The sequence below is a fragment of the Chiloscyllium punctatum genome, chromosome 29 (assembly GCF_047496795.1).
Source record: "Chiloscyllium punctatum isolate Juve2018m chromosome 29, sChiPun1.3, whole genome shotgun sequence".
Classification (NCBI taxonomy): domain Eukaryota; kingdom Metazoa; phylum Chordata; class Chondrichthyes; order Orectolobiformes; family Hemiscylliidae; genus Chiloscyllium; species Chiloscyllium punctatum.
In genome coordinates, this window is record NC_092767.1 from 67,933,262 (window position 1) to 67,955,946 (window position 22,685).

General features: G+C 42.8%; 1 protein-coding gene across 1 annotated transcript in view; it reads right to left on the bottom strand.

The window, feature by feature from the left end:
- Positions 1 to 22,685, bottom strand: part of bckdha (branched chain keto acid dehydrogenase E1 subunit alpha) — a 76,543-nt gene that overhangs the window by 27,550 nt on the left and 26,308 nt on the right. The window contains exons 2-6 of the mRNA XM_072549309.1: positions 18,119 to 18,295; positions 8,121 to 8,207; positions 6,556 to 6,664; positions 1,085 to 1,246; positions 82 to 288 (exon numbers count right to left, since the gene is read on the bottom strand). Of these exons, the coding sequence (XP_072405410.1) occupies positions 82 to 288; positions 1,085 to 1,246; positions 6,556 to 6,664; positions 8,121 to 8,207; positions 18,119 to 18,295 (742 nt within the window). The remainder of the gene's footprint in view (positions 1 to 81; positions 289 to 1,084; positions 1,247 to 6,555; positions 6,665 to 8,120; positions 8,208 to 18,118; positions 18,296 to 22,685) is intronic.

Below are 22,685 nucleotides of genomic sequence, written 5' to 3' on the forward strand. Positions count from 1 at the left end.
CCAGCACACTCCTGGTCTCATAGGTGCCAGTTAATGAAACGTTTGCTGCAATTCTCTCTTTATCCCAGTCCCAGTACCTACCAATGCCGTCTCCTCTGTACTGCTCATGAGTTGGTGTTGATATTGCGTAGCCATTGTTCCTGCAGAAGAATATGATGGGACATTCGAGAGTGGCTGAAAAGTTAAAACCAGCATGAGCATCCCCTTCGCTTGCAGCACCCTCTCCAAAGTAGCAGATGACGGCACGGTCCTCTTGACTCACTTTGTAGGCATATGCAGTTCCAACAGCTGGAAGCAGAAAGCAGACAGGGTGTCAGAGAATTTACACAGGAGGGATTAAATGCCCTGGCACGTAGAGGGTGGAAGAAAAAAAAAGTACAGGAGGATCGTTCGATCGATCAATCAATCTGTGGCCTGTCTGCCTGTGCCTGCTCCTGAGCCTTGCCATGCCAAGACAGCACTGCTCTGGCCCAAGGAACAGATAGATCAATCAGCAAGGGGGACACAGAGCAGGAATATCCAAATGCAGAACAAAGAGAAAATAGATCCCTAAAGACAGAGTGCTACATCCACCAACACAACAAGAGTGTGGGCATGAACTGGCTGAGGGCAAATCCTAGCTGTGGAGGAGCTAGGGGAACAGCACTGTACCTGGGAATGAAAGAGTGAGGGGTGAGGGTGGTGGCGATGGAAATTAAGCTACTTCTCCATTTCAGGTATAAGTGGGGAAAGGACAGGCAAGGTACCTGATGAAAAAGATGGGAAATTCCAGTGGAGGAAAGGTGCTGTAACCCAGGAGGGCTCTTGTGAACGCTTGACTGCTACAGGCCATGTTTCTAAGCTTCCAATTGATAACTCAACTGTTCTGCTGACATCTTGTAGGCAATCCCCAGACAACAGCTGATTAAACATTGTGTGAGCAGAACCAAAGGGGAAATCTAAAACATAATCTGCTTGGTGGAAAACCTTGCTGTGTTAGTTGGTGAAATATTTCCCAAACGCAGTCAATTTTAGAAATGAGGAAGAAAATAATGAACGAAGGCTGAGTGTGTGCAAAGGTTATGCTCAGTTTGTAAATTCTTACCCTGCGGTATTTGCGTTGCCAAGGGAGATGAGATTGTAACAAAATGGAGATCCTTGCTGCCATAGTGAACAGGCATCTGACGCCCTTTACCCACATCTCGAGCATTGGCATAGCACTGTGCCATGAACAGCTCCAGCGGCAAGCCTCTGTACATTAAGACGCCTAGGAAAGAACCAAGTTTAAGCAGGTTAGACAATGAGAAACAGCAGTTAGGCAGCACTTCACCATCTCTCCAGGGTTCCACAGAGAGCAGCTGGTGACTAATGAATAAATCAGAGGCCTAGTTGCTGTTGTTAGGAGATAGCCAAGACATGCACAGCAAGGTCCCACAAACAGTGCTCAAAATGAGCTACAAGGTGATCAGCTGCAGTGAGTGGCATTAACTAAGGAGAAGGGTGTTGGTAGGGATACTGGGAGAGCTCCCTGCTCTTCCTCAGATTGCACTGTGGGATCTTTCCCACTCATCAGAACCTCTGAAACAAGTAGGAAAGGCCTGAGTGAAATATTTCACCTGAAGGAAGACTCTGTCCATGCAGCACCTACTAAATACAGCTCAGAAGCATCAGCTCAGATTATGTGCACCAGTCCCACAGAGAATTCCAATTATTCTAAATCATAGCCAATAAATAAGACTGACAATTCAGATATGGAATCCTTAAAACTAAACAGTGAAAACTGCATAGTTTCTGAGCATTTGGAATAGAGGAGGGTCAATAGGAATTAATAAGTATTGTGTACATTGTAGTACAGGAGGCTATTCAGCCTATCATATCTGCACTGGCCCTCCGAATAAACATCTCACCTAATGCCACTCTCCTGCATTCTCCATGTAACCCCGCATATTGCTCTGTATGATAGTCTCTCGCCCCTTTGAAAGCTTCAACTGAATCTGTTACTGCTAGCCTCAGGCAGTACATTCCACACCTTATCACTATTTTGTACTCACTCATAGGATGTGGACTGGCTAAACCAGAATCTATTGCAAATTGGTAATTGCCCTGAAGAAAGTGGTGGTGAGCTGTCTTTTTGAACTGCTGAATCCTTGAGATACAGCTACTGCCACAGAGTGTTTCAGAAGACAGTTCCAGGATTTTGACCAGTGACAGTGAGGGAATGGTGGCCTAGTTTCAAGCCAGGATGGTTTGTGTTTGGAAAGGGAATTTTTAGGTAGTCGTCTTACCAGGCACCTGCTGGCCTTGTCCGTCTTGGTGGTCTAGGTTGTGGGATAGGAAAGTGTTGACAAAGGTGCCTGGACGAGTTGCCACAGTACACCCTGTCACTGGTACACATTTCAGTCACTGTACACAGTGGAAGAGGGAGTAAAAGTTGAACGTTAGTGAATGGGCTGCTTTGTTCAGGTTGGATGCTGCCTGAACTGCTGTGCTCTTCCAGCACCACTAATCCAGTATTTGGTTTTCAGCATCTGCAGTCATTGTTTTTACCTTGTTCTGGATGATGTCAAGCTTCATGAATATTATTGGAGTTGTACTCAGAGTCATAGAGATGTACAGCACGGAAACAGACCCTTTGGTCCAACTGGTCCATGCCGACGAGATAGCCTAACCTCATCTCGTCCCATTTATCAGCACTTGGCCCATATCCCTCTAAACCCTTACTATTCATGTACCCATCCAGATGCCTTTTAAAAGCTGTGATTGTACCAGCTACCTCTGGCAGCTCATTCCATACACGCACCACCCTCTGTGGAAAAAGGTTACCTTTAGGTCCCTTTTATATCTTTCCCCTCTCACCCTAAACCTATGCCCTCTAGTTCTGGACTCCCCCACCCCAGGGAAAATACCTTGTCTATTTATCCTATTCACGCCCCTCATGATTTTATAAACCTCGGCTCACCACTTCCTGCTCAAGGGAAATTAGGGGTGGGGAAGAAATGCACTCATCCAGGTAATTGAGGTGTATCCTATCACACTCCTGTCTGGTGCTTTGTAGATGTTAGACAGGCACTGGGGAGACAGGAGGGATACAGAATTCCCAGCTTCTGACCTGCACATGAAGTTGTGGTGTGATTATGGTTGGTCTCGTAGTTTCTTGTGAATGGTAACTCCAGGCTGTTGATAGTGAGGGATTTAGTCACAATGATGTGATTGAATGTCCAGGGAAGATGGTTAAATTCTGTCTTGTTTGAGATTGTTGTTGCATGGGTCTTGAGTGGTGTAAATGTTCTTTGCTACTTATTAAACCAAGCCTGGATGTTGTCAGAGTCTTGCTGCACCTGAATACAGGCTGCGTCCAAGAAATGGCAAATGGTACTGAACGCTGTGCAGTCATCAGTGAACATCCTAATTTTGAACTTATGTTAGAGGGAGGTAATTGATGAAGCAGTTGAAGATGGTTGGGCCTAGGACATTACACTGAGGAACTCTAGAGACCTCCTGGTACTGAGATGAGTGATCTCCAATAACCACAATCATTTTCCTTTGTGCTAGATATGTCTCCAATCAAATTAGAGCTTCCTCTCTACGGATTCCCATTGACTTCAGTTTGCTAGGGCTCCTTGATGCCACATTTGGTCAAATATTGCCTTGATGTCCAGGACAGTCACTCTGGCAGTACACCTTACTTTGGAAATTCAGCTCTTTTGTACCTATTTAGATCAAGGCCATAATGAGATCAGAAACCAAGTAGCCCTAGTGGAAGTCAAACTGAGCATCAGTGAGGAGCTTATTTCTAATCAAGCACTACTGGCAGTGACCTGTTCCATCATTCTATTGATAATCGAGAGTAGACTATGGGGCAATAATCAGCTGCATTGTATTTCGTTTGGTTTTTGGGAACAAGACATACTAAAGCAATTTTCCACATTGTTGGTTTGATGCCAATATTGTAGCTGTACTGGAACAGCTTGGCTAGGGGCATGGCAAGTTCTTAAGTCTTCAATATTATTACTAGAATGTTGTCAGCCCACATTGCCTTTGCAATATCCAGTACCTTCAAGCACTTTTTAATACCATGTGGTATGAACAGTACTGGTTAAAGAATGGCATCTGTGATGCTTGGAACCCTAGAAGGAGGCTGAGATGGATCATCCACTTGGCAATTCTGACTGGAGATGGACACAAATGCCTCAGTTTTGTCTTTTGCATGGCTGTGCTGGGCTCCCACATCACTGAGGATAGGAATATTGTGGAGCCTCTTTTTGCAAAGCTTATATCCGATCCGTTGACTGAGATATCACTTAGCCCCATCTATACCATACCATTTCCAATGTTAGGCACGCAAGTGATTCTGCGATTTGGCTTCACCCAGTTGGCACCTCACTTTTTGGTATGCCTGGTGTTGCTCTGACAAGCCCTCCTGCACACTTCACTGAACCAAGATTGATCCCTGGCTTGGTGGCAATTCTAGAGCGGGGGAAATGTCAAACTACAAGGTTACAGAATACAATTCTGCAGCTGCTGAAGGCCCACAGTTTTGGGTTTCTGGATCCATTTGAAGTCTTTTCAATTTGGCATAGTGGTAGTGGTGAGGAAAAGGGCAAGAGTGTTTTTCCTTCTTGTTGATTCCCTCACCCCCTGCTGCAGACCCAATCTTGCAGCTATGGTCTTTGGGAATCAGTTTGATAAATAGTGGTGCTACCTCGCCAACTTATGGTGGTGGGTATTGAAGTCCCCAAACAGAAAACATTGTGTGCCTTTGCCACCCTTAATTTCTTTTCTAATTGGCATTCAACATCAAAGTATAATGATTCATCAGCTGAGGCCAGGGAAAGGTAAGTGGTAACTAGCAGACAACTTCCTTGCCCACAATTCACCTGATGCCATGAGATTTCATGAGGTCAATGCAGAAGGCGTTGTTCAGGGAAACCTCCTGACTCTATGCTACTGTGCTACCATCTCTGACAGGTCTGTCCTGATCGTGGGCCATTACATACTCCACAATGGTGTGACATCATGTGTAATGTATAATTCTGAGAGTATAACTATGTCAGACTGTTGATTGTCTAATCTGTGGTATGTTTTCTCAAATTCGACAAAAGTCCTTCGAGATTAGTTAGGAGGACTTTTCAGGGTCCACAGAGTTCAGTTTGCCGCTGTCATGTCTGGTGTCTAGATTGATGTGCAGTGGTCCATCCAGTTTCATTCCTTCTCTTAGACTTCATATGGCTTGGCCACTTCAGAGGGCAGTTAAGACTCAACGAGATTGCTATGGGTCTGGAGTCATATGTAGGCCAGACCAAGTAAGGATGACAGATCTCTTTGCCTAAAGGATATTAGGTGAGGTTTTACAACAATCAATAATAGTTCTGCAGTTACCAATAGACCATCAGGCTCATTAATTCAAATTTCACCATCTGCTGTGGTGGGATTTCAAACCTTGCCCAGACCATTAGCTTTGGCCTCTGTTTTACTGGGCCAGTGACATTACAACTATGTCAATGCTGCCCAATCTGAAGAGACAGGACTGTCGGATCATCTTTATGCCATGGCATTGCAGAAAGGAAGGCCTGGGAAGTTTCCCTTCAACAAGCACTGCTCACTGAACCTCTCCTGGGGAAGCTAACTATAGAATTTTATAACATAAGAGGAGCCATTGAGCCCATCACGCCCATTCTCTGACGGAGTTACCAAGTTTGTCCTTCTTCCTGCTCTACACTGCTATCAATTTTTCCAGTTTCATTTGCAGGTCACAACTGAACCAGCTTCTCTTTCAGCCAGTGTTTTCCACATCATTTCAACTCATTACGCACAACTCAAGTTTTGTCATTATGTTAACCAGTGTCCTTTGCTTAATAATTCACATTCCAGGATAAACATTTTCTGGGGAATAATTCAATGAAACCCTTCAAAATTTAGAATGCCTCCCATTAAGCTCCTATTAGATTAGATTCCCTACAGTGTGGAAACAAGCTCTTCAGCCCAACAAATCCACACCGACCCTCCAAAGAGCAACCCACCCAGACCCATTCCCCTACATTTACCCCTGACTAATGCACCTAACACTATGGTCAATTTAGCATGGCCAATTCATCTGACCTGCACATCTTTGTGACTGTGGGAGGAAACCGGAGCACCCGGAGGAAACCCACGCAGACACAGGGAGAATGTGCAAACTCCACACAGACAGTTGCCCGAGGCTGGAATCGAACCTGGGACCCTGGTGCTGTGAGGCAGCAGTGCTAACCACTGAGCCACTGTGCCACCCCACCACTGTTCAAGATGAACAACCCCAGCTTCTCAATATAAAGGAAGTAATTGAGTAAATTCATTCAGCATCCTCTCCAAGGTTTTGCCATCCTGAATACAGTGTGGTGCCTTAAGAATGTGATAGAGTGCTCCAGTTCAGGCCTACCCAATGGTTTATAAAAGGGTTTAGCTGCTGGTGAACTTGAGTAATATTTCTGCCTGTGGAACCAATAGAAATTGGGGTCTCATGGTGTGAAACCCCAGTGCAGGCGGACATTTTGTCAGCAGACTGTACTACCCTGATTACAAGCTTCATGTTTCACTTACCTGCTTCCCTGTACTGCCCAAACACCATGTCAGTGGGTTCCAGCGCAGCAGCACTGCCAATGTGTGTGCCCTCTTCACCATAGTTAGTCATATAAAAGGATATGCGGCCCTGTAAAATAAGCAGGGTGTCTAACTATGGCACAGGCCAGTGAACTGCATCACAACAGTGGCAGGATAGATTAACTGAGACAAAACCTTTCATTCACTTCATGAAGCTACAAAGTCTTGACAGCCTAAAATGTACTGTACAAAGTGTAGTCACTGTTTCAATGTCAGATTCAGGGCTGCAAAATTGCAAACATCCAGCTCCCACAAACAACAATGTTATAACGACCAAGGAATCTGTTTATAGTCTTTGGTGGAGGGATAAATATCCAGGGTACAAGATCAGTAACACAACTTTATTCATTGCTTCTTCATCGTACAGCGAGGTATTAAAAAGAAGTAGAAATGAGGCTTAAAAAAAATTGATACCAGATAAGGATTATGGGGAAGAACATATTTGGCAACCTCTTTGCAACAACTAAAAGATGATGACATTTCGAAGACTGTGTGTGTATATAAAATGCAAGAGTGCTGCAGCCCTTTCAAACAGCCAAATCCAGATATATTAGCCTTGAGATACAAGGCAAAGTAAAACAGTACTGAATGCAAAAAAAAATGACCTGAGGTTGATACGTTCACATGTATTTATATCTGATTGGTCCAGGACGGTTTCCTCGGGGCAGGATAACCACAGGTTGAATTTGATTTGGTGTTTGGCATGGTTAATGATTAGATGATTAGATTCCCTACAGTGTGGAAACAGGCCCTTTGGCTCAACAAGACCACACCAACCCATTTCCTTCTGATTAATGCACCTAACACTATGGGCAATTTAGCATGACCAATTCACCTGACCTGCACATCTTTGGACTGTGGGAGGAAACCGGAGAACCCGGAGGAAACCCACGCAGACACGGGGAGAATGTGCAAACTCCACACAGACAGTCGCCAGAGGCTGGGATTGAACCCGGGTCCCTGGCGCTGGGAGGCAGCTGTGCTAACCACTGAGCCACCGTGCCACCCGGATTAATTGTAAAAACAGCATGGTAAAAATAACCTGACCAACTTGAGAGACAGAAGATACGTTTGTGACCAGATTCCAAATGCTGCGAGACAAGTCACGTGCTCTTCCGTCCAGAATTAGTGCAGGATATATACACATCATTGTCTGAGTTTATTGCAGAGTTTATGTAAAACTTGTTCAGAATATATCAGATTGAAGTAACCACTTGGTCAAACTCTTATGAGATGAACACTAAGTCGGCTCAGGGCTCCTTAGGATTTTAAATATACCAGGCATAACTCCCCCTGCTCTTCTCATTTCTCCAAGGGATCGGCTAACCCAGCTGAGGGGGCAGGTGAACAGCTCATCTGAAAGATGGCACCTTAGACAGTCCAGCACACCCTCAGCTCTGTCAGACTGTCAACTTACATTACTGTACTCAGGATATGTACAATTAGCAACTCAGTGACAAAGCAGGTAGAATATCCCATTTGTCTCAATGTCTTGCAATGTTTACCTGTCGCTGGGACTCATATAGAATGCGATCCATTGTGTTCAGCAGCGTCATCTTCTGATAGAACTTCAGCACCACGTCCTTAGGCAACTGGAAGAAGCACAGTGGTAGAGAAGGATAAAACAGGTGCAAGAATAGTGGAAGCAGGCCTCTGAACAGAAAGCTTAATGCCTTCGGCGAAAACTGAGAGAGTTTTCGGATCTTGCAAGGAGGAAAAAAATTTAAAACCGAAAGAACTGCGGATGCTGTAAATCAAAAATAAAAACAGAAGTTGCAGGAAAAGCTCAGCAGATCGGGCAGCATCTGTGAAGAGAAATCAGTGTTAATGCTTTGGGTCCGGTGACCCTTTCTCAGAACTCAAGGAAAAGGAGTTGCCACACAAGAGATGGCCAGAACTGACTTTAGAGGCAAACATATTTCCAAGACTCAATATAGGTTAGCACTAATTTTTTTTAAGAAGAAAATACAATTCTCAGGGCCCTAGACAAAGAGCAGAACAATGGGATTAAAGACACAAGTTGGATGGACAGAATAGCTCCATTTCTTTTGTACGATTCTTTCCTAGAATCTAAAGATTCTTGATTTGGAGGTGTCGGTGTTGGACTGGGGTGTACAAAGTTAAAAATCACACAACACCAGGTTATAGTCCAACAGGTTTAATTGGAAGCACACTAGCTTTCAGAGCATCGCTCCTTCATTGGGTGATAGTGGAGGGCTCAATCCTAACACACAGAATTTCTAACAAAAATGTAGTGTGATGTAACTGAAATTATACATTGAAAAATTGATTGTCTGTTAAGTCTTTCATCTGTTAGAATACCACAATAGTTTCACTGTTTTCATATGTAAATCACAAAACCACTTTTTAAAAAAAGTTGCATTTTCAGGTCAGCTGTTAACAATGGTGATAGCTAGACAATATGTTGAAGGTGTTAGCCCCCTGTGTTCTCTGTCTATGCCATGATGTTTAGATTGATTCTAATCTAAAAAGTGAGATAACAGAATTCTATGTGAATGCATGCAGTTTTTGAACAAAGTACAATGTAACCCTGAAAGTACAAATTCACCTCACAAAATATATGTGTGCATGTGGGTCGTTGTCTGTTTGTGTGTGTGTGTGTCTGTCTGTCTGGGTTGGGGGTTGAGAGTGTGAGAAAGTATATGTGCGTGTGTATAGTGAGTGTAGAGTGTCTTAAGTCTGTGAGGGGGTGCATGTGAGTGTGTGTGTCTGTAAGGGTGTGTGTGGGTGTCTGTGTATATGTGTGTCCGTGTGTATGTGTGGGTAGGAGTGCCTGTGTATATGTAGAAGTGTGTGTGTGTGTGTGTGTGTGTGTGTTATAGCTAAGTTTGGTACCCATAGGGAGGGCCTCAACCAGGTCCTTGGGTTCATGTCACATCACCATTGCACTACCTACACACACGGACACGGACACACATACACACACACAGAAACCCACAAACACCCTTACAGACACACACACTCCCACATGCCCCCCTCACAGACTTAAGACACTCTACACTCACTACACACACTTTCTCATACTCACAACCCCCAACCCAGACAGACACACAGAGACAAAGACCCACATGCACACATATATTTTGTGAGGTGAATTTGTACTTGCAGGGTTACATTGTACTTTGCTCAAAAACAGCATGAATTCATGTAAATCTCCGTTATCTCACTTTTTAGATTAGAATCGATCTAAACATTTTGGCATAGACAGAGAATACAGGGGGCCAACACCTTCAACATATTGTGTAGCTATCACCATTGTTAACAGCTAACCTGAGAATGCAACTTTTTAAAAAAAGGTTTTGTGATTTACACATGAGAGAAGTGAAACTATCATGGTATTCTAACAGATGAAAGACTTAACAGATAATCAATTTTTCAGTGTATAATTTCAGTTACATCACACTGTAAATTTTTGTTATAAATTCTGTGTGTTAGGATTGAGCCTGATGAAGGATCACCTGATGAAGGAGCAACGCTAGTGTGCTTCCAATTAAGCCTGCTGGACTATAACCTGGTGTTGTGTGATTTTTAACTAAAGATTCTTGGATGATTGCTACCAGTGCTGCTATCTCTGTCGTTGCTTCCTTTAAAATCCTCGGATGTTATGCGTCAGGTCCAGGGGACCTTGTTGGCATTTAACTCTATTAGTTTCCCTAGTCACGGTTACTGTGTTTATTTCCTCCCCTTCCCCCACTTTAGTCCCTCGATTATTTAGTATTTTTGTGACGCTATTTGTGTCCTCAATCATGAAGACTGGGATAAAGTATTTATTCAACTCATCTACCACTTTCTGTTTTCCCAGTATTTCTTCCCCAGCTTTGTTCTCACATGACGCTATGATCACTCTCGCCTCTCTCTCTATTTTTATGATTTTTAAAAATTCTTACTGTCCCTTTTTATAGTACTTGCTAGTTTACTCCCAGGGTTTATCTTCTAACTCTCTTAAATGTTTTGGATAATTATTTTTGGAAGAGCTCCAGAACAGTTTTATCATTGTTCATTATCCGTTTATGATGCAAAGCAGCAGATCTGAAAGACAGAAGAGTGATGCAGTATTACAAATTTCCACACATTCTGATAATGCTTCAGCTTTCAACTCTGCCCTTCCTGGTCATTCATAATTTTCCAAATTATAATCACACGCAAGACTGAATGCTTGAAGTTATACATTCTGAAAACAATTAGGAAAGACATGTAGTGGTATGGCTGACCAGTTCATAATTACATTGCAAGGAAGTATTGACAAAAATAACTAATAACTAAACAATTAATAATATAGGAATGTTCTTCAATCATAACTAGTATTTAGGTTTCTAGATGAGACATTACTGAACATTGGAGAAATAAAATCACATTTCTGGCTTATTGTCAAAGAAGCCCATTATGACATTCATTCCATCTTTCCACCAGTCGTTCACATTCTTGGTCATTGACAGCACTTCCTTTTCAACACCTCTAATTAGCTGCTTTGAGGTTAATAAATAACAAGTCTACGACACTGGCAGGAGTAGTTTATAGGCACCCACCTACCCAGTCCCAAACACTAGCTGTTCCATAGGTCAGTCAATAAACCACAAGATAATGAGGGCTTGTAAAATAAATAGTACACTAATCAAGACTGATTTTAATCAAACTGATATATTATTTAGTCAAATCAGAGTGGCAGAGGTAACCATATGAAAGAGTTCATTGGATGGACTTGGACAGCTTCCTGAAACACAATTTTGTGGATCCAACCAGGAATAGGGTATTTTGGATCTGGTATTGTGAAACGAGGCAGGTTTAATAAATTACATTGGAATGACTGCCATTGCTTCTGAACAGTCTGCTTTACTAAACTTTCCCTGTCCACTCCAGCCAACTTTACCCTCATTCCTATGTAATTATCCCTACTTAGGTTTAGCTGGGTTGTTTTAGACCCAAGTTTCTCACTCTCAATGTTAAATTCTACCATGTTAAGGTTCTGTAACAAATCTCTTACTCTGAGATAACTTATTAAATCTGCCTTGTTACAGATTACCAAATCCAAATTTGCTTGATCCTGGTTAGATTCACAAGACTGTGTTCCAGGAGGCTGTCCCAATACACTCTTTGAATTCTTTTTTATGGTTACTTCTGCTAATATGATTTGATTGAATAATAAATCAATTTGATTAACATTAGTCTTGATTAGTATACTGCCTTTGTTTTACACATCCTCATTATCTCGTGATTTATTCACTTCCCTACATAACAGCTACTGTTGGGGTTCTATAAACTACTCCCTTCAGTATCTTCTTCCCCTTGTTATTTCATAGCTGCAACTGTATGACTCGATATGGATGCTATATCATCCAATCCTACATTAACTCTTGCTATTAACATTTTTATATCCCGTACTAATAAAGCTAGCCCACCACTTTTCCCTTCAGAGAAACATAGCAAGAGGGAACTAGAGTAAGCTATTTGGCACTTCAAACCTCCTCCATCATTCCATATGATCATGACTCAGTTCCCACATTTGCCTTATACCCTTGGAGTCCTTTGGCCCCAAGAACTATATCCCTCTCCTCGAAAACATTCAATGTTTTAGCCTCAACTGCATTCTGTGGCAGAGAATTCCACAGGCTCACCACTCTCTTGGTAAAGAACTTTCTCCTTATGTCAGTCCCTAACGGCTAATCTGTATCCTTAGACTATGACCCCTGGTTCTGAACTCCCAAGTCATCAGGAATTCTGTCAAGATCAGTCAGAATTTTTTCAGTTTCTATGATATCCCTCCCTCATTCTTATGCACTTCAGTGAATAAAGTTCCAGTCAATCCAGATGTCAGTCCTGCCATCCCAGGAATCAATCTGGTAAACCTTTGCTGCATTCTTTCCATAGCCTGAATGTCCTTCCTCAGATAAAGAGTGGGGGCGTGTGGTGGGGTGGCCAGTCGGGTGGGGTTGCGCAGCAGCTGGGTGGAGCAGATGGTGGGGGTAGACGGAGAGCGGGAGCTCACGTGCGATGCTGCTGCTGCCGCTGCATAGTCTCTCTGAACGGGGAGCAGACTTAGCAAATGCTCGCTGTCTCAATCCTATTGAATGTGTGTGTGTGCGCGCATTCAGGGGTTGGGGGGGGGAGAGAGAGAGAGCTTCAGCAATGCTGCAAGTCCCCTACACACTCGGGGTGTCTGCTCAGAAATCCTGAGACAGAGAGAGGGTGCAAGGCAGGCAGACGAAGGAAAAAGGTAACTTCAGAAAACTCCAAGCCCCAAAGGAGAGGCATTGAATCACTTAATCGCATAATCAATTATCTGAACGAAATAGTGCCTGCCCATTTCGTTCAGTACTTTGTTCTGAATACTGATGCATTTAAGTAAAGAATCATTAGTTTTAATAACACTTTATTTCTGATAACTATTTGTTTTTTTATTTTATACATGTACATTCTCAACTTCCTGTCCTATTCATTACCAAAAATAGTTGCCCTGCAATGCATCATAATCTTTTTCTGTGTAAGTCCACGTATGCCCTTCCAGAATCCACCCCATCTCTAATTAGTTTAAAATTTCAATTGCCACTGTTCTGCAACACCATTGTCTATTATTTCCTGATTGCAACAAGGAAGAAAGATTATTCTTGATTTAGCAATTTAATCGGAGCAGTACCAGTTCAATTGACAGGTGCACCAACAAATCCAACTGTGGGAGAGTTGTGGCTGTAAGAATTTGGGCTCCCTGACCTGGGACACTGTACCTTACGCCATATCTAAAGTATTTATTCTTCAGATGTGGGCATTGCTGGTGTTTACAGTCCATCCCTTAGTTGCTCTGTGCAGGAGGTGCTTCTTGAATCATTGTCTGACTGTTTGATACAAGTGCTTCATTGAATGCATACAAACCATTGTGAAACAAGACTGCTCTTTGCCTCAACAGTAGGTCTATTTCCAAGATGCAGCTTCCCTTGCCTTCTGAGTAAGATCTCAGTGTCCCAGTTGACTCTCTTCATGTGCATTCCCTGTTGTTAATCAAACAATGCTTATCGCCTATGCATCTTTTAACAACACAACCAACAAAGCAGTAACTTGGTGCACCATCTCACTTTAGAAGGCAGTTAAGGGGCAACTACACTGATGTGAAATTGGAGTCATGTGACCATTGAGTTGCATGAGTGTGCAGAAACATGAACCGTACCACACACTGCAACAAGTATGCTGATTGCAGCCAGGCCAATTTAGACAGAATGTGGGCACAAATTGGGAAATGACGGCAGTCAGTCTTCCCTACAAGGCATGACTGAACCAGTTGGATTTTTAACTGCACTCTGCCAACTTCACAGTCACGTCACTGCTCCCAGTTGTTAATTTTTTTCTCTCAAACCTGGTGGCATGTTAACTTGATTTTCCTGAATTTGCAGTCCAGAAACAGGTTCAACTGCATACCAGATCTGCTACTATACACATCCCAAATCATTTTCATTTCAGAGTTTCGATCATTGTTAAACTTTGCACGAATATCTTGCCAGCATCATGGCAAGGGGCACCACGTACACAGCGGCAGTGCCTATGGCAACACAGCCGATACCGCAAGTAGATTTCTGTATCAAAGAACAGGAACATCTGTAATATTGAGCAATGCATAAATACTGGAACATGCGCAGCCCCAATAAAATGTACTTTTCCCTCCAAATGTTTCAGATCAATTCAGCTCAAACCTGGGGTGGGGATTTGCTCACTTCCCTATGCCAAACACTTTGCGGTTACTTCCTGGCCAATCCACTCCCAACCCCTCACTGTTTCCCTCCCACTCACCACCCTACTCCCTGACTGTTAACCAATCATAGCAAGTGAGGGAGCTCGGTGGTGACTAACAGGGAGGCAGGGAAGGGTTAGGGGTGGGGTAGCCAGGGAAACAGTGAATGGGACAGCAAGCGTTCACTGGGTGCACAATGTGCTTATGGATGGAGTGGATGCTAACCTCTAACTCTGGGTACACATTATTATCACCTTCCGCCCCACGTTTCACTTGCAGTAGAGTGGCAGGAGACACCCTGATTCCACTACCCACAATTGAAACAGAAAGCATCGAATGGAGCTGACTGGAATGGACTGAGAAATTGCAATTTACAGAATACGTTTAATAGTATTTTCTTGATAGACCACACTCCGTTTACTGGTGAGAAGGTAAACAATCATTTTATCAAATATGTTCAAATCTAATATCTGGGAGGATGGTCATGACATTTTTGCTGCTATGACGTTATAAGACACTGGTGCCATCTGGTGGTCAGTTGTCACTTCTCAGCTCAACAAATTTTACATTTCAACATATTCAACATAAATATTTCAGTAGGGGGATTAGAGTTCAAGTGATGCAATGTTAACTTAAAATGAGAATATCCAAACACAAACAGAAATTGCTAGAGAAATTCAGCAGGTCTGGCAGTATCTGTGGAGAGAAAACAGTTAATAGTCATAGAGATGTACAGCACAGAAACAGACCCTTCAGTCCAACTGGTCCACGCCGACCAGATATCCTAACCTAATCTAGTCCCATTTGCCAGCACTTGGTCTACATCCTTCCAAACTCTTCCTATTCATACACCCACTCAAATGTCTTTTAAATGCTGTGATTGTACTAGCCTTCACCACTTCCTCTGACAGCTCATTCCATACATGCACCACCCTCTGCATGAAAAATTTGCCCCATAAATCCCTTTTAAATCTTTCTCCTCTCACCCTAAACCTTTGCCCTCTAGTTCTGGACTCTCCCACCCCAAGGAAAGGATACATAGACAAGATTTTATCAACGCCCTTCACGATTTTATAAACCACTATAAGGTCACCCCTCAGCTTCCGAAGCTCCAGGGAAAACAGCCCCAGCCTATTCAGCCTCTCCCTATTGTTCAAATCTTCCAACGATGACGGCATCCTTGTAAATCTTTTCTGCACCCTTTCAAGTTTCACAAAATCCTTGCAATAGGAGGGAGACCAGAATTGTACACAGTATTCGCTAATGTTGAGTTCTTCCACGTGACTCGAAATGTGAACTCTTTTTTTCTCCACTGAGAGTGTTGTCACTACAAACAGTTCCTCCATGATTTCAGTTCCCTTCAGATACCTCTCCCAAGTGGCAATTTTCCGCACAAGACTCTGTGGCAATTTTGCCCTAAACAGCTGTTAAACCACAGTATGGAGGGGGAATACTGTTTGCAAGTGAACAATTACCTGACAGATGTCACACTGGGTGATCAGGAGCAGAAGCCAGGAAACAGGAAGTCCTTAGCCCAAGAATGATGAAATGTATTGCTAAACCTTATTGCTGGGAACAGTTAACTGCTTGGGTTACCACAATTCTGTTGAAAGCTTCTCACTGAGCGTGGCTTCAAGATGCTCCCAATGGTTAATGGGAATCAGAGGAAATGTCTGGCCTAGATGAAGGCTCACCCAGTGTTATGGACTGGGCCAGACCCCCTCAAAATATCTGAAGGAGGTAACCCAGACCTTAACTTTTCCTTATTCTAAAGGCAGATGTGAAGTGGATATTCCAGGTGGGATGCAGCTGGTCAAACCACTCAGCTTTAAGCAAAACAGATTTTATTTTTACACTACAGTTGAAACGCAACAAAGAAAACAGAATTTAGAATAACTTTACTGGAAAACTTAACTTGCTCGATACAGCAATTTAACTAAGGACCTGTTTTATTTTCCATAACATCCCATAAACACACCCTTTGGCAAAAGGTAAATTCTAGTATAGGTATTTACAGGCAGGAGAGATTTCAGAGAGAGAAGTCAGTCAAGGATGATCTGCTGAAGCCACTGTAGCAGCTTCTGTTATAGCTACCAACAGCTTCTCTGCTACAACTAAACCAAAGTAGATAAAACCTGAACTGGTAGAGCTGGCCACGCCCCTGCCATTGTTAAAGTAGATATTTCCAGACATTTCACCACCTCTGTCTTTACAACCTCTCTTGAAAAAAAAAACCCAAGGACAAAATAACCTTTTTAAAGTGACAGCATTGTCACAGCCAGCACAAAAGAAGAAGGCAGTTGTTGTTTGATGCGAGTGACCACAGCTGCAGGATATCACTGGAGGAGTTCTGCAGGCTAGAATCCTCAGCCCAACCACCTTCAGCTACTTCATCAATGACCCCCTCTCTCTCATAAGGTCAGAAGTGAGAGTGCTTGTAGATAATTGCACAAGGTTCAACACTATTTGGAACTGCTCAGATGTTGAAGCAGTCCAAGTCCAAAGCAACATGACCTGAACAATATCAAGGCTTGGGCTGACAAGTAGCAAGCAACATTCTTGCAACACAAATACCAGGAAATGACCATCTCCAATAAGAAAGAATCCAACCATCACCCCTTGACATTCAATGACATCATCATCGCTGAATTCCCCACTATCAACATCCAGGAGGTTACCACTGATCAGAAATCAAAATCGTCTAGTCATATAAATACTGTGACTACAACAGCAAGTCAGAAGCAAAAAGCTCATCTCCGGACTCCCCAGAGTGTGTCCACAATCTACAAAGCACAAGTCAGAAGTGTGATCGATCACTTCCTACTTGCCTGGATGGGTGCAGCTCCAACAACACTTAAAAAAGTCTTGACACCATTCAAGACATGGCAGTCTACTTGATTGCTACCACATCCACAAACATCCACTCCTTCTACTATTGATGCTCTGTAGCAGCAGCATGTACCATCTACAAGATGCACTGCAAAAATTCACCAAGGCTCTTAGGACAGTAGCTTCCTCCATACCCACTAAGACTATCATCTTGGAGGGAGAACAGCAGCCGACATATGGGAACACCACCACCTGCAAGTTCCTCTCCAAGCCACCCTGACCTAGAATTTTAATGCTGCCTCTCCTGGAATTTCCTGCCTACCAGCATTGTGGGTCTACCTCAATAAAATGGACTACAGCAGTTCAACATGATAGCTGACCAGCATTCTCTCAAGGTCAAAGGACTTCCTGTTTCCTAGCTTCCGCTCCGGATCATCCAGTGTGACATTTGTTAGTTGAATGTTCACTTGTCCAACCTGCATGCCCACATCCCAGAAACGAACAGAAAATAAAACCTGCACAGCTCAGTACTACTACGAGTCAACACTGTTATCCACTGGGCTGTCATGAGATAGCTTCTCAAGTCAATTTACTAGAACTAACACTCCAGAACTGCAAAGATTAGAAATATCATTGCTTCGACTCCAGATAATATAATGCAGGAACACAACTGCAGTCTCACTAAAAGTATGTTAGTGGTCCAAGGACCAGGATGATACCACAAGTCCTGCATCCATGAGGAGTCCAGGCAGCGGCATGGTAGAATAAGGATCCATACACAAGTTGCTGTGACTATAAGTCATCAGTTTGTCTATTGAGTAACCTGGTTTGAGATTTTAAAGTAAGTCAATCCTACACTTTTTGCCAATCTAGAATGAGAGTAGCAATTGCATGTTAAGGAAAACAACACATGAACAAGACAACCATGACAGCATATACCTTGGGGTCTTCGTCAGAATTCACGATCTGACCTTGCCGGTCCATCACCCGATAAATGGGAATACCAGATATGACATTGGGCTGAATGAACTCCAACTTGTCCACGTACTCTGCCGAGGCTCCAGGGAATTGGGGTTTCTCATCCAAGGGGGTGAACTGCTGCTGGTGAACTGCATGCTGAGGACAGAGAAAGAAGAGACCATCAGAAATATTAATGGAGAATCATGCCGGTTTACCATTAAATAAATGTTTATTAAAAAGATGACAAGACATACATCTCCACACAAAACTGTATTATATTTCCCACTGTATTAGAAAGTGGGATTATTACTTAATCATGTCTCAAAAACTTGACTGAGTTTTTTGAGGAAATTACCAAAACGTTTGATGAGGGTACAGCAGTGGACATTGTTTACTTGAATTCCACATGTAGACTAATTCGTAAAGTTAGGTCTCATAGGATTTGGGGGAGCTGGTCAATTGGATAAATAATTGGCTTAACAGCAGGAGACACAGAGTGGTGGTGGAGGGTTACTTTTCAGACTGGAGGCCTGTCACCAGCGATGTTCTACCAGGATTGGTTCTGGCTCCTCTTTTGTTTGTCATTTATACAAATGACTTGGACAAGAAGAAAGAAGACATGGTTAGTAAATTTGTGGACAACACCAAAATTGGTGGCATAGAAGGCAGTGAAGAAGGTTTTCTAAGATTATAAAGGGATCTTGATCACATGGGTCAATGGGCTGAAATATGGCAGATGGAATTCAATCTGGATAAACGAGAGGTAATGCATTTTCATACAACCAATAAGCGTAGGCTTTAACAATTAATGGTGGAGCCTTGGGTAGTGTTGTAGAACAGAGGGACCTAGGGGTGCAGGTACATAATTCTTCGAAGTTTGCGCCACGTATAGACAGTTGGTTAAGAAACTGTTTAGCATCTCTGTCTTCATTGCTCAGTCCTTTGAATATAGGATTTGGGAAGTCACGTTGAGGTTGTACAGGACACTAACAAGGCCTCTACTGGAATATTGTGTCCAGTTCTGGTCACCCAGTTATAGGAAGGATATTATTAGGCTGGAGAAGGTTCAGAAGAGATTGATCAGAATGGAAGGTTTGAGTTATAAAGAAAGGCTGGATCGGCTGGGACACTTTTCACTGGACCATAGGAGGTTGAGAGGCGATCTGATAGTAGATTATAAAATAGATAGAGTTAATGGTAGTTGACTTTTCCTAAGGATGGGGGCTTACCAGACTAGGGGGGATATTTTAAGGTGAAGGGAGAGAGATTTTGAAATAACATGGGTAATTTTTTTAACACAGAGCATGGAATGAGCTTCCTGAAAAGTGGAGGATTTGGGTACTATTACAATGTTTAAAAGACATTTGAATAAGGACACGAATAGGAAAAGTTTGCAGGGATATGGGTCAAGAGCAGGCAGATGCGACTAGTTTAAATTGGGATTAGGTTTGGCATGGACTGGTAGGACCGAGGGGTCTGCTTTTGTGCTGTATGTATAAGTACAGAGTAATGCTATGGCACAGGAGGAGAGTGAAGCAGGTTAGGGTCACTGAAGCAGATCGGGAGGAGTGTGAAAATGGTCAGAATGACAGTGAACACCAGGAGCTGTGTGAACAGACCAGGATCATGGCAAAGCAGACCGGGAGCAGTTGAAGCAGACTGTGAAGCAGGTAGAGATTGTCATGAAGCAGATTAGGAGCGGTATGAAACAGATCAAAATCACACCAAAACAGACTGGATGGATTTACTGTGAAGCAGTTCAAAATCACTGTGAAATACATCAGAAGCACCAGAACCTGACTTTACCCAGCTCAGATCTCAAACTCAGATTTAAACTTAACAAATAACAAAGTGTTCATTACAATAGAAGCATGCACTATATTTTTTGCAGAAATACGAGTTCCTAAACACATACAGCCATAAAGTCAGACATTCCATGTTCGTTGTAAGTCATTAATTACCTCAGTGATCTCAAGTTTTCCAGGCTTCTAGTAAACACAATATTCCTTGGTTGACTTGTTTAAAACGGTTCTCTCTCATTTGCATCCTTTCTTTCTCTATCCCCACCCCCAAACTTCAAGCTTCCTTCACCAATTTCCTGCAGCCTGCTTCCCCCACCCCATCCCTCCCGCAGCATCCCCCTCTTATCCAATCATCCTTTGCAAGCTCCCTCTCTTGCCCCATCACCCTACACCGACCCAGTAGATGGAAGCCCTTCTCTTCTCTTGCTTACTGCTGAAAGATTCAGTGATCCTATCAGGGGCAAATGTGAGAGAGAACTAGCCTGTGATTGGAGGAGCAAATCTTCATAGATTTTAACTGCACTTCTTACAAAGGCAACTTCCCTCTGATTGGTCATGCCCAGGATTGCATTTTCCTGGGTATTCTGGAAGTTTTAGGAGATGAATTCCCCTACTTTTCCCATGCATTTTCAGCACCATGGTTAAGAATGTCACTAAATGGCTGGAGAACACCTTAAAGCTGTTAGGCCAGAGGTTACGAGCGACATCGACATCAACAAAACAGGCTGCTAGAACTGGTGTGTCAGACTTAAGGAGCTGTCTCAGGAATTAGCAAGCAGCACTCAAAAATAGTAATCTATAGATTCCATGTGAGAAATGGGAGGGATGTAACAGATGGATGCGTGGCTGTGGGGATGAAGAAAGAGGGAGAGCTTTGGATTCTTAAAGACACTGACATCAGTCTTGGGGGAGGTGAGACCTATACAGTCTGGGCAAGTTGCATCTGAGAAAAGATGGACCAATTTGCATGTGGGTGACTTGGTCATGTTTGTGGGAGGATTGGGCAAACTAAAGAGGAATATCAGATTGTAAAGAACATTGGAAAAAGCTGGATACTGGAAGATAGAAAAGAAGGAAACTGCCCTCTCTTCAATTGGAAAATTTGAATGCCAGGACATGTGTTGACAGATGACTTGTAGCTAGTCAATAACACGTACAAGAGGTCAACATTTTACTTGATCAGCTGAACATTAACATTGCTTCACTGTAACAGACTAGGCCCACTGGGAGCTGATGACCGAAAGAAACGTGTTGTGTGGTCATTTGAAAGCTGGAGAATTCAAATAAACATCTGAGCAAAGTGTATGGAACTCTATACTCATAACAGAACCTTCTCAAATGGCTCAGAACACATTATCATCAAATAGCATTCAACTCAAAACCGAACGAGTTAAAAGCAGAGGTATCCGTGCTCTAAAGCAATGCTCCAAGACTGAGGTGAAAGACTAGTTCTATGAGAAGTTTGATATCATTATCAGCAGAATCTCTAAGTCAGAACATCTTCAATCGTATAAATAGGTTGTTTTCTGATTGGGCAGATAAACAGATGGCATGTCGCCAGACCAATGCTGGGGTCAGGGCCTCAGCGTTCCTGTAATTTATATAATGAACTTAGATGAAAGAACCAAAGGTATGCTTACTACATTTTCTGATGATGCAAAAATAGGTAGGAAAGCAAGTTGTGAAGAGGACAAGAAGAAGAAACAAATTGATGTAGATAGGTTAATTGAGTGGATAAATATCTGGTCAATGGATTATAATTTAGAAGAACGTGTATTTATCCATTTTGGCAGAGGGAATGAGATATGTTATTCAAATGGTGAGAAACGACAAATGCAGAGGAATTTGGGTTTCTTGGTGCATGAATTGCAAAAGGTGGGTAAGTAATAAGAGCAGGTAATTAAGAAAGTATTTATTGTGAGGGGAATTGTGTAAATTGTGAATTATGTAGAGGTAGAAAGTAATGCTTCAGTTAAACAGGGCATTGGTGAGATCATAGCTGGAACACTGTGTACAGTATTGGTTCCTTTACTGAAGAATGGATGCAAGTGTGTTGGAACCAGCTTCGGGAATGTTTATCAGGTGTAATACCTGGAATAAGCATGTTTTCGTCTGAGGAAAGGTTGAGTGGGCTAGGCCTGTTTTTGGTGGAGTTTAGAAAAACAAGAGGTGACCAGAATCACTTGGTTAAAACATACAAGATCCTATGACTGTCCTCTTGACTGGCCTCTTGTGGAAAGGAATTTTCTTCTGGTAATATCTAGAACGAGGGTACATTGTTTAAAAATGATGTGTTGCTCATTTAAGATACAAATGAAGGGAAGCTTTTTCCTCACGGAGGGTTGTGTATGCTGGGAACTTATTCAAAAGAAGATGGAAGGGGGGATCCAAGATGGCAGCGATCTAGGAAGATCACATTGCAAAGCTCTGCACCACAGTGAAGCTCCCACCCAGCGCAGGTGGGACGAACGTTTAACCCACCCTACCCTACAGGAAGGATGTGGAAGCATTGGAAAAAGTGCAGAGGGGATTTACCAGGATGTTGTCTGGTCTGGAGACAAGGTCTTATGAGGAAAGGCTGAGAGACTTGGATCTGTTCTCATTGGAAAGAAGGCTAAGAGGGGATTTGATAGAGACATACAAGATGATCAGAGGATTAGATGGAGTAGACAGTGAAAGTCTTTTTCCTAGGATGATGACATTAGCTTGTACAAGGGGGCATAGCTACAAATTGAGGGGCGATA